This window comes from Phoca vitulina, unplaced genomic scaffold (genome assembly GCF_004348235.1).
Source record: "Phoca vitulina isolate PV1807 unplaced genomic scaffold, GSC_HSeal_1.0 scaffold102, whole genome shotgun sequence".
Classification (NCBI taxonomy): domain Eukaryota; kingdom Metazoa; phylum Chordata; class Mammalia; order Carnivora; family Phocidae; genus Phoca; species Phoca vitulina.
Genome location: NW_022589805.1, coordinates 1764206 through 1776219, shown reverse-complemented (window position 1 = coordinate 1776219; position 12014 = coordinate 1764206). Strand labels below are relative to the sequence as shown.

At 45.7% G+C, this 12014-nt stretch overlaps 1 protein-coding gene across 1 annotated transcript in view; it reads right to left on the bottom strand.

Moving 5' to 3' along the window:
* The window catches only part of LOC116627809, a 497289-nt gene that overhangs the window by 211012 nt on the left and 274263 nt on the right, over nucleotides 1-12014 (bottom strand). The window contains exon 2 of the mRNA XM_032397740.1: nucleotides 5344-5403. Within this exon, the coding sequence (XP_032253631.1) occupies nucleotides 5344-5403 (60 nt within the window). The remainder of the gene's footprint in view (nucleotides 1-5343; nucleotides 5404-12014) is intronic.

The window sequence follows — 12014 nt, the reverse complement described above, 5'->3', positions numbered from 1 at the left end:
TGGGGGTGTGTACAAGGGAACAGGACTGTGTTTTCTTCCTAGACCTTCACATTCATCCCTCTAAACAACAGGGATCACTTTTGCTAAATTCCAAAAGGTGGCAGCATTCCATTAAATATTCATTTGCTATGGAGTCTGCTGCAGGGAGTGTCCCACAGAATAGACATGGGGAGGAGGACACCCAGATGGCTGGGGGTCAGGAAGGCTGGAGAGTCCTGCACTGCTGTGGAGGCTGGTGCCTGGGGGAGCTATGAGCCCTTTACAGGGGGAGGAAGAGGAGGATGCTGACCGGAAAGATGATGGAGCAGAGCACTTGGTCCCAACACAAGGAGGAAGTTGGATTTGTCTCAGGATTTTCATGAACAAGTATCTGGGGTGGACAGACCCAGGTTTATGCCATAGATCATCCCTCCACTAGAGTAGGGGCAGGACCCATGACTCGCCTCTAACTGATAGAAAATGTGATGGAATGCCATGCGTGTGATTATATTAGGACATATATATGTAAGACTCCATCTTGCTAGCATGCCCAGGAGAGACTCCCTGATGGCCTTGAGAAAGTAAGCTGCCAGGATGTGAGCTGCCTAGGAAGAGGGCTATGTGGTAGGGAATTGCAGGCAGCTTCTATGAGCAGAGGGCCTCCATCCTACAACTGCAAGGAACTGAATTCTTCCGACAACCACGTGAGCTCAGAAGGGGACCCAAGCTCCAGATGAGACCCCAGCCCTGGATGACACCTTGACTGCAGCCTTGTGAGAGCCTGATCAGAGGACCCAGCCATGCATTCCCAGACCCTTGACACTTGTTAGCTGACATAATAAATAGGTGTTGCTTTAAACTAAGTTTCTGGCAATTTTTGGTACAGCACAAGAAAGGGAATACAGTGTATTTCCGCTACAAAAGAGTAGAGAGGTTAGGAAATACAGCTCTGGAATGAAGCAGACCAAAGTAGAAACTTGGCCTCTGCCACTTAGCTGTACTAGGTCTCCAGGAGAATCAAGAGAGAAAAAATTAGAGTAGCAGTGTTCTTCACACAGGCAGGGTCACCTCCATCCACTTTAGGACACATTTTTTCCAGAGTGAACCCCAGAATGGAGTGTGAGTCTGCCAGTTTCTCACTCGGTTTCATTTCCTAAGTGTCCCCTGTCATGCGACCATGTGGCCACAGATGACCCCAATATTTAAAGAGAAGTGTATGTCATGCCTCCACCATGTCACCTCAACACAACCATTTCATGTGGCACCTAAGCAAAGACCTCAATTTGTTCTAATATTCAAAGAAAGAGTGGCTGTCTGAGATGTATCAAGGGGAAGAAAGACCTCCAACCTGGCATCCTCTAGTTATCTTTAACAGGTAACTTTGACCGGGTATCATTTTCATCTTACCTGCTGATTCCAGAATCAACCCCACATCTAAAATGTTCCCAGATATGTTCCTTGCACCACTAAACAAAACCGGGTGGCCTTATCCTCAGTGCAACCCAGCTCAGGAAACAGTCAAAACCAGATTGAGTTCCAGAAACACCACTCATTAGCTATGAGATTATGAGCCTGTCCCTCAGCTGCAGAAATGGGGGTAGGAACAGTTCTTCCTTCATTGGGCAACTCTGGGGTGTAGAAGAGATAATGCATTTGAAACAGCACAATGCCAGGTACTTCCTAGGTGCCCAATAATGCTGGCTATCATTGTCATTATGTCCTGGATCCTGGATGCCAGAGAATGGCACCTGTTGTATCCAGCATAGGACCTTTCTGGGAGGTGGTACCCAAGTGGAAAGCTGGAGGTCAGGACTGAGGGAGCTGGGTGGCAGCACAGGGCAGGGCCGTGAGTGGCGAACGGAAATGGTGGTGAGATGCCAAGGCCAAAGGCTTTCTGGCCCCTGGAGCAGCCAAGGACCAAAAAAGTCTGCCTCCAGACCCTACTTCAGTCTTGTGAGCCTCATTTTCACTCTTCCAAGGGGACTGCAGCATTTCTGTCAATTAAGAATAAAACTGTAGGCGCCTGGGTGGCTCAGTTGGTTAAGCGACTGCCTTCGGCTCAGGTCATGATCCTGGAGTCCCGGGATCGAGTCCCACATCGGGCTCCCTGCTCGGCAGGGAGTCTGCTTCTCCCTCTGACCCTCCTCCCTCTCATGCTCTCTGTCTCTCATTCTCTCTCTCTCAAATAAATAAATAAAATCTTTAAAAAAAAAAAAAAAAAAAGAATAAAACTGTAATAAAATGCCATCAGCTGCCCTGGGTACCCTCACTTAACAGCCCAAGACTCACTGCTTAGTTTTATAAATAGTCATTACCAACATTATTATTATTACTACTACTATCAAGGAGAATAACCACTCACTGTAAAAAATAAATAAAACTGGAAGAGTCCAAAGAAAAATGTAAAACCACCAATTTAGTTGAATTCCCCATCTGCCTTTCTGACACCTCTCTCTGCATTCAGAGAAAGGGAGATATATGAATATAATTGCACATAATTGGAATCATATGATATACGCTGTATTTCTCACTCAACAATATGTCATGAGCATCTTTCCAAGTTCATAAACATAAATCCTCACGACGAAATTCTAGCAGCAGCTTGGATTGGACTTTATGGATGCATGTAATTTACTTAAACAATTCCTTATTGATGGATATTGAGGCTGCATCTTTATTATTATTTTTTGCTAACACAATCATCCTTCAACAAATATACAAACACAGCTTCTCATGCTCGTCCATTCATCCCCAAGGTGTAAATTCCTAGATGTGTGACTACCGCATCAAAGAGTGAACATGTTTTACGCTTTGAAACCTGTGAGACAGGCTGCCATCCAGAATTGTTGGTCACCACATGCTGCCACCAACAGAAGTCACAAAAATGACTGCTCCTACCTATGACACGTTAGGCTGGGAAGCTGACCCATGGATTCCAGCCAGAAGGACCCAGACTAGCAGCACTGTGAAGGTCAGAGGTGGAGAAGAAAGAGTGGGTTAGGGTTGTTGACCCCAGAAAACCTCTAAAGTTCCTCAGCTTCCAGTGGGGAAACTAACAGGAGCGCATCTTTGCTTCCAGTAGAGAGAAGCCATCAGCTTTAATGAGGTGGGGCTCAGGACCAGGGAACAGCTAACCCAATCCAACAAAGCTGAAAATCAAGAGGGTGCTCTTCTAAGATCCTGACAAATGGAGAGATCTCAAGCCACCTTTGGTCCTATTGTGGGCAATGAGCATTAAAGCGGAGGGTTTTCTCCCCACTTTTCCATCCTTCTCTTTAAAAGTTCTGGCATAGCAAGGCCAACTTCAAGACTCTGGTGAGTCATTTCCTTGTTCCATGCTTCATTTTCCCACCTGCAAAATGGGTTTGGTATCTTTAGGTTTTCTTTTCATAGACTTGGTGTGAGGTTACAAGAATCCTGTGTACAACTATAAGACATGGTTATTCTAAGATGATCCAAAGTGTGCTAGCCAGCCTCCAAAACAGCCCCCAACAATCCCTCCTCTGGGTATCTACTCATGTGTAGCCCTCTTCCACAATTTCATTAGCATTGGTTTGCATGAGGGACAGAATACGGCAGAGGTGACAGCACATGAATTCTGAGGAGAGGTCATAAAAGGCATCATGGATTCTGCCTTGCTCTCTCCCCCTCCTAGGGAGCCATGTCCTGAGAACACTCAAGCAACTTTATGGAGAGGTCCACAGAGGAGCTAAAGCCACCCGCCAGGAACAACATAAGCGCACCAGCCTGGAAGTAGATTCCCCAGCCCCACTCAAGCCGGCGGATGAAGACAGCGCAAGTTCATGAGAGACCTTGAGCCAAAACCACCCATTTTAGCCACTCCCAGATTCCTGACCCACAGAAACTGTGAGATAATGTTTGTCCTTTTAAACCACTAAGGTCCAGGGACCTTTTTTATGTGCCAAGACATAAAATCCACTTTCCTGATCCATGAATCATTTCCCCATCTACAAAATGGGAAGACTATTACACATATGTGCTGCGGAGTTATGGACTGTGCCCCAGTGACACCATCGGCCAGAGGGGGAGGCCAGGCTGTGTGACCTTGGGCACGTTCTTTCCTTGAGTTTCAGTTTCCTCATCCACAAAATAAAGACAGAAACAGCACTTACCTGACGGGGTCATTGAGGGGACTGACTCAGAACCGAGAGGAAACACTTGGTCAGATGTACAGTGGGACAAGAAAGCCAGTTGTGTGACTGTCACTTCTCATCATTTTTCATCTTCTTCCTCCTCCATTTGGCATCACAGGTGAACACTTCTTTCAGGTGATTCGGCAATGAGTTTATGATAAAAACCCAGCTTCAAAAGTCATTTTGGGGGAACAGACAGAAGCCAAGGAGTGGGCCCTTTGACTGTCCAGTCTGCACCAAGTATCAGCATAGATTGGGAGCACACCAAACATAAGGCACACATGGATGCTGCCCAAGGTCACGTGAACATCTTTTGATTAAAGAATTTACTCTCAGCCATTTTCTTATCCCCGCCACAAATGTCTTGCCATATCTACGTATTACCTCCAAACTCTTTGTACTCTTTTCTAAGTCAACTCCCATCTTCAAAAAATATTTTCAGAAAAATTTTCATGTTGCTACCATAAATGGAAAGCCAGTATCGCTTGCTATAAAGATACTCATGAGACCAAACACATCGTGACTAATACAAAGCAGCAACAACAGAGGTCTATGTGCCCCTTGAGATCATCTCATAGTCACAGAACACACTTTAGGACTACACCACACCGTTCCCACGCCCCAGAGAGGACAAGCAGGGGTGTTCCTGGAACCCTAAGTGCAGGGAGCATCACTGCCTGTGTACACCTGGGTGACACGTGCAGGGGGCCCAGGAATTCATATCTAGCACTGTCCACAGTCCTTTGCCTGAATGACCCAAATCCCACACCATGATGTGGGGCTTCAAGGCACTCATAAGCATTCCTGTCTCTATCATGGGAACAATAAAATGATGTTAAACTTCCTTCCATTTTCCCACCACTGCGGGGTCCGTCTCCACATCGAGAAGCCAAGAGACCAGCCCATGGCCCCTCTACCAGTTGCTATTCCCCCAGACCTATCCCCCAAGTAGGCCCGGCCCTTCTCCGAGGGAGGTGCTCAGCTTTCATATCATGTACCATGGGCTGAGACTCTGGCCCCACGTGCTTCCTAATAGAAATTCTGCGAGTGCCCTGGAACACTTATTCCCCTCAAACCCAGTTACTCCTCCAGCAAGATCAGTTTCAGGTAAAAACCAGTCCTGGTGATTGATGATGGAGACCAAGGAGGCTGAAAAGGAGGCAAAAGTAGTTTCTCAGTCTAATCCATTCAGCAAAATGCTTCTACTTACTGAGTCTTCTGGACTGTTCCTGGCCCTAGAGAGGAGGGTGGAATTCTCACATTTGTCGTCCTGGTAAAAACAAAAACAGAAACAGGTGGGGGAACCCACGTTGAAGACAAAGTTCCAACTTGGAGGAATCCGGTTTAGCATGACCCCCGGTCTCTCGCCACATTTACTCACAGGACTTTCTCTCCCTCTCTCCGCCCCCCTCCTGGAGGGGTCTAGACCTGCACTGCCCCATACGGCAGCCACTAGGCACATCGGACTAATCTGAGCTGCAATGTGCTATAAGTATACATTACCTGCTGGATTTTGAAGACACTCATGAAAAACAGAAAATGACTATAAAATCTCATTCATACTAATATATTATTTTATATTGATTCATGTTAAAGTGATATTTAATAGCATATAAAAATAGTGTTCTATTTAAATACATAAATATACTATGAATATTTGAAATAAAATATATTACAATTAATTTTATCTGTTTCTTTCTACTTTTTAATGTGGCTACTAGAAAATTTTCAATTACATGTGTGGCCCTCCTGACGCCTCTATTAGGCAGCACTGGTCTAGACTCTTCTCCGAGTGTGCATACTCCACCCAAGCCCCAAGGTCCACACCCAGGTGTCCTGTGGCAGGTGCAGGTTGACCTTCCACTGCTTCACCCCGGCAATAGCTCCCGTTCCTGGAGCGCATGCACTGCTGTGCGCTTTGTGCTCTTTGTGTACTTTGTTCTTTAACCCTCACAAGGATATCAAAAGTAGGTCTCAATCTCAGCCCCATGTTACAGTTGCAGATGCACAAAAAGGCTGAGAACCTGTCCAAAGTACCCAGCAGGGGTGCAGGAGAGCCAGGGCTTGGGCCCACATGTGAACAGATGGATTGTCGTCGTGCTGTTGTATTCTCCCTCTGAGGCCTTTATCCACTTCTCCGTGAGTCACAGCATACAAGAGCCTGTGACAGTCAGTCACCACCCAACTTTGGGGAGCTGCCCCCACCTCAAAAGTGGCAGCAGTGCCTAAAGCTCCAAATTGCCATTAACTGAAAGTCACTGGGGTTCGACCTGGAGTCACCTCTTCAACCTCCTGGGCAGAGAGAAAGTTGTATGTGCATTCATGCACGAGCAAGGGAGACAGATATAGACAGAGACCTAGAGATCCAAAGAGAGAGAGGAAGAAAGACAGGAAGAGAGAGAAACAGAGCGAAGAAGCTGCCTACTCTCCAGCACTAGCCACAAGTTACTCAGACCCATGCACAGAATTCTGTCAATAGTTCACTTATACCAACAAGACAAACACCTCTTGGTATTTCCCTTTTTTGCAGTTTTGCCATAGACACTGGTCATGGAAAAATCCAGCGACGAGGAGATCAAAATGGTGCTTGTATCCCTCCTTCCTCTATGTGGAGGATGGTCCCCCATCCCCATGCTACCCCCTCAGTTTACTGAAATGATTAATGAGTTGAGGGAGGAAGGGAGGGAGGGAAGGAAGAAGGGAGGAAAGGAGGGAGAGATATAAGCACAAATCATGGTCCCCCTTCCAGAGACTGCCTAAAGCAGCAACCTGGGAGGGGAGAGAAGGAGAAAGATGTTGCCAAAGGTATGATTTTGCAGACAGATGCACTACTCCGCCTTTGATAAATGTCTCTGGCCTGAGAACTGCTCTTTTTTCTCCCTTCCTTCTTGGCCCCATTTTATATATGAGCCAACTAAAAACTACACTTGAATGAGGAGTTCAGGCCCATAGCAGATCTCACCCAACTGACAAGGTCCAAGTGTTACAGATCCCCTGGGGTGCTTGTCTACTGAGGGGTCGTCCTTTGAAAGGGACCCAGGCCCATGACTGTGCCAGGACCCATCCCCTGGCCTACTTCCACCTGGTCTAGCAATGCACACCTGCCCCAAGCAGCACCAACCATGGACTCTCTCAGGAATAAGGACCAAGACACATGGAGACGGTCTTTGGGCTCCAGGGGTCCGAAGCACTTGTATTCAAAGCCAGTGCTGGCTTCATAGCAACCACTACCCTGGGAAGGTGAAGTTTGGGTCAAGCCAAAACTAAGCCTTCTAGAGGAAGCAGACTAGAACAAAGGAGAAGGGAGGCCCCAGGTGAGCCATTCCTACCACACTGATGAGAGTCCCGGGGCCTGGAAAGAGACTCAAATATGGAAAGACACTCAAATATGATCTTACATGGGAACCTTGCCACCCGAGGAATTCCTATCCAGCTGCCCCCTGTAGAGACTTCCCTCCTTCTCTTTGCCCCTTCCTCACTTCCCACCCCCCTCCCACCAGACAGCAGCCCAGGCTCCTACCTAGCTGACTATCCCTCCTTGTGGTACTTCCACCTCATGTTAATTAGTCGGGAGCCTTCACTCCTGAGAGGTGGGGATGGCACCAACTCGGTCCACTCTCCTCAGAAGATTTTTTCTGACACCTATAGACCTTTTTGTACCCTGTAATTGTGTACACACCTGTTTGGATTAGCAGCCCTCACCCTTTTTAACACAGTCCCTGTATTATCCTGAACAAAGCAGCTGACTCTACACCTAGTCCCCTGTGCTTGTTTCCATCCTTACCTTGAAGACAGTGACAAGCACATATGTAGAATCTAAGCCAGAAACAGATAAGAGATAACATCTCTCAAAGAGAGGAAAGGGAGTGGTTGTCTGACTTTGTTCTGGTTTCCAGAAAAAGCCTCACTTGTCTCCTTTGAGTCCTTACAATAAACCTCCACATCTTTTGACTCAAACTGGTCCATTCTAATGAAAATTTTCATTAGGAAAGAGAAGATCTGACAATCTCCCATTCCCAGGTCACAGACTAGCACCACCCTAAGCAACCCACAGTTGCTGCCCACCTCTTTTCCCTTTGTCCCAAGTACAACTGATCCCTTCCCTGGGCCTCATCCCTGCCCTTGGAATTCTTGTGTCTTGGTTTACAGATTTCAAAAGCTGGGACATGGATCACCAACAGTGAGGACTGAGCCAGTTTAAACAATGACCAAGCCAGAGAGCCCCATAGGGCCATCTGGCATTATCCTCTAGGGGATTTGATGTGAACTGGTGGGAGCTCCCAAAGAACGTGATAGAAAGCATTAGAAAGTCACATTCTTTACATAAAAATGACCTTTAAAGGGTTTATCCTTCAAATTAACAGAAGGCCAAGACTACAGCTAATGAACAGAAATTGTGGTGTGGGTTGGGGGCATGGTGGGTTCCCATGGATGGAACTAGTAAGACCTGCAGGGACCCCACTTGGGAAAGACAGGTGGGGAAAGCTCTTTAAATGTCTGCCAAGCATCTTGGGCCCACTGTACCCCAAAATGTCCTGACCACAGGGGTGTGACACTCCTGGAGAAGTCTGTATGCTGAAAGAAACAGGGAAATTTGAAGAGCCTACCAGGCCAGATCGTGGCCTCTAGGTGATCACAGACAAGAGGCATCTCCACCGATGCTGTGGAGGCTGCATTTGCCAAGGCAAAAAATCAGAGTAACTCCTCAATGTGTGAACCAACTGGAGGACCTACCATAATCATATCGTGTAGATTTTTATCATCTCAGAATGCTGAAGATCTTTCTAATTATGACGCAAAGCTAAAAGCCATAAAAATGGGCGACTGGGTGGCTCAGTCAGTTAAGTGTCTGCCTTCGGCTCAGCTCACGATCCCAGGGTCCTGGGATCAAGCCCTGTGTTGAACGGGGAGCCTGCTTCTCCTTCTGTGGCTCCCCCTGCTTGTGCTCTCTCTCTCCGTCACATAAATAAATAAAATCTTAAAAAAAAAGAAAAGAAAAAAGAGCACAGTTTTAAAAAACAAATAAATAAAAGCCATAAAAAATGAATAAAAATTTCAAATAAAGTTTTCTGTGTGAAAAATAAGACCATAAAGTATAAGACAAAGGACAAGATAAAAATATATATATAACTCACTGAACAAAGGGGTAGTTTCCTACATTTATAAAGAGCTCCCTCAAATAATAAGAAAACACCAAAGGAAGTCGAAGGAAAAATTCGAGCAAGGGAAACGCATAGCTCACAAAGCAGATGGTGATGCAAACGTCTGTTGCACACGTTAAAAAATCCTTGACTTCATCCATAATAAAAGAAATGCAAATTAAGGCGATGTATTATTTTTTACTGAGATTGGTAAAGGCAAAGGTTGAGCCAGGTAGCGAGCTGGTCAGAGTGTGGAAAACTATGTTCTAATACACAGTGCAAGTACACATTGGTCAACATTTTAAAACTTGGTAATATTTGAACTAGCAATTCCATTTCTTGGAATATCTGCACATGTAGAAAATGACCAATGCCAAAGATATGCACTGAAGCACTGTTTTTAATTACAAAATATTGGGAGCAACATAAATTTCCATTATTCAGAGACCAACTAAATCAGGCATGGTGCATCCAGAAATCCTTAGTAAAGATAATGAGGCAGCTAGATATGGAATGATAGAGAAAAACAGTAAAATGCAGAGTGGTTCATATAGTATGCCACAATCTGTTCTTTGTTTTAAGATTATATGCATATAGAGTGTATGCACTGAAATCTCTGGAAGATAGATAAGAAACTGGTAAAAATAAATGGCTAATTTTGGAAATAGGAGTTAGTTGGCTGAGCAGAATGGAATAGTAGGGAAGTGGGGATTTTATGCTTCTGACTCTTGTATATTCTGGGCATGTATTTTTAATGAAAAAATTTTATTTTGAAAAGAAAATAATTTAATGGAATAACATATGGCAATACTAGCAGAGCCCTTTGGGTAGAGATTCACTTCTTGACATTTTCTGAAAAAAATTTAGCCCACATTATGTGGTAAATGACTTGGAGTTGCTTTGGAGGACAAGAGCCCTGTCAGTATGGTCTGAATGAGAAATGCTGGTTTTTACTTGGAAATTCAAGTATGTGGCACACAAACTACACTTGCCCCTTGTGTTCCCAAGGCAGGCAGTACTAATGGAGCACTGAATTTTCCTGCTGAGTCAAGAGGTGCAGTCTCAAACCCATCCCAACACAGTGAGAAACACTAGCCATACATGCATACTGATGCACCAGCTGAAATCGAATTCCACCTCTGGGTAGGACAGCCACATGGCAAAGCCCAGAAATCTGGAAGCAGGGTCTCCACTCACATGGTTCCTTGGCAACTCCACCTGGGTCTAGGTAGAGTTTATGTCACCAGGCTCCCACCACCACCATTCCCTGTCAGTGCCCAGCAGCAAGGCGGTGAGGCAGCCAAATTTCCAAGGCCCATCTTCTGAAAAGGTCATCTGGTACCTACCTGCCACCCCCCAGATCAAACCACACAGAGTCCGTCTGAGAAAATGCCCTTAACCTTCAGCAAGGAACTCAGCTCCCTTGTTTCCCCCAACTTAGAGAATTTCGTGTAAATGTCAGATTAAGCTCTTCAGTCCTCTGCTTTTAAAATGAGAGATAAAATTTAGCTCCCTATTCCCAGATGTTAAAATCTCTGCTTCTCCCCAGGGCAAAGAAATCAATGTGAGTAAGCTCTGTATTTTTTTTCTTCCCTTGGAACACGACCACTTCCAGCAATTTATTTGACTGACTATGCCTTCTATTACCATGTAAATTGTTTCAGACTGCAGGAAAAAAAAAAGTATTAATCTCCTCTCAGTAAGTCATAAAATAAAGAAATCAATTTCAAGGTCAATTTAGCCCAAATAACACCTGCTGCCCTTTTTTGTAACATGCAGACTCCTCTGAAACACTAGGCTGTTGTCTAAGGCATCAATATGCAGCCACGGAAAACCGGGTTTCACATCAGTCAGGGCAGCATCAGGGGACACCCTGGGCCCATGGCCCAATGGTACAGAGTATGAACTTGGAAAGGAAGAGTTAACAGGATTCAGCAAAATGACCCTCTGCAGGCCGGGGCCAGAAAGCAGAAGAGCCACAATGAGGATCAGGTACAATTGTGTTCAAGGCAGGACTCTGGCTGATTTTCTGTGTGACTCTGGGAAAGTTACTTAACCTTCCTGAGCCTCAGAGTCTATATCTGTAAAATAAATAAAATGAGGGAGGCTGATTTTACACGACTCTTCAATCCAGTCTATTGTGGACTTTGTCAAAGTTTAGACACTCTGGAGAACTGGCCTAGGTGGCCAAGTTTATGTAGCTATTCTTTATCGTAGACAGGCTCTGGAGTCTGACTGCCAGCATCCAAACCATCTTTCTTCCACTTGTGAGCCGTGTGACTTTGGACAAGATACTGAATTCCTAATCCTTGAATTCCTTCATCCAGAAGATGGAAGTAATGATGTTACCTGTTTCTAGAAAGAGGGAGCTACAATCCTCAACTAATGGGCCGGTAAACTGGACTCAGGAAGGTTAAGTGACTCACCCAAGGTTGCACAACTTAAACAAGAAGGCAGCTCAGGTGTGAACCCTGGAACCCCCGCATCCAAAGCCACTGTGACATCCCCTAGACCACAGTGCTTCTCAGTGTTCCTGACCCTGTGGGGGAGAAGGCATCACACAAACCCCAGGACCTCAGGCAGGAGGTTGCAGCACACATGAGACTTTCTCTTGCAAACCCTGAGGGTGAACGAGGCATTTCCTTGGCATGTTCCTATTCCCTCTGCTACCACCCCCCACACAAACCCACCCATGAAGAGGTCACAGAATGAAGCCAGCACCTTCTTACTGGCAGACCAG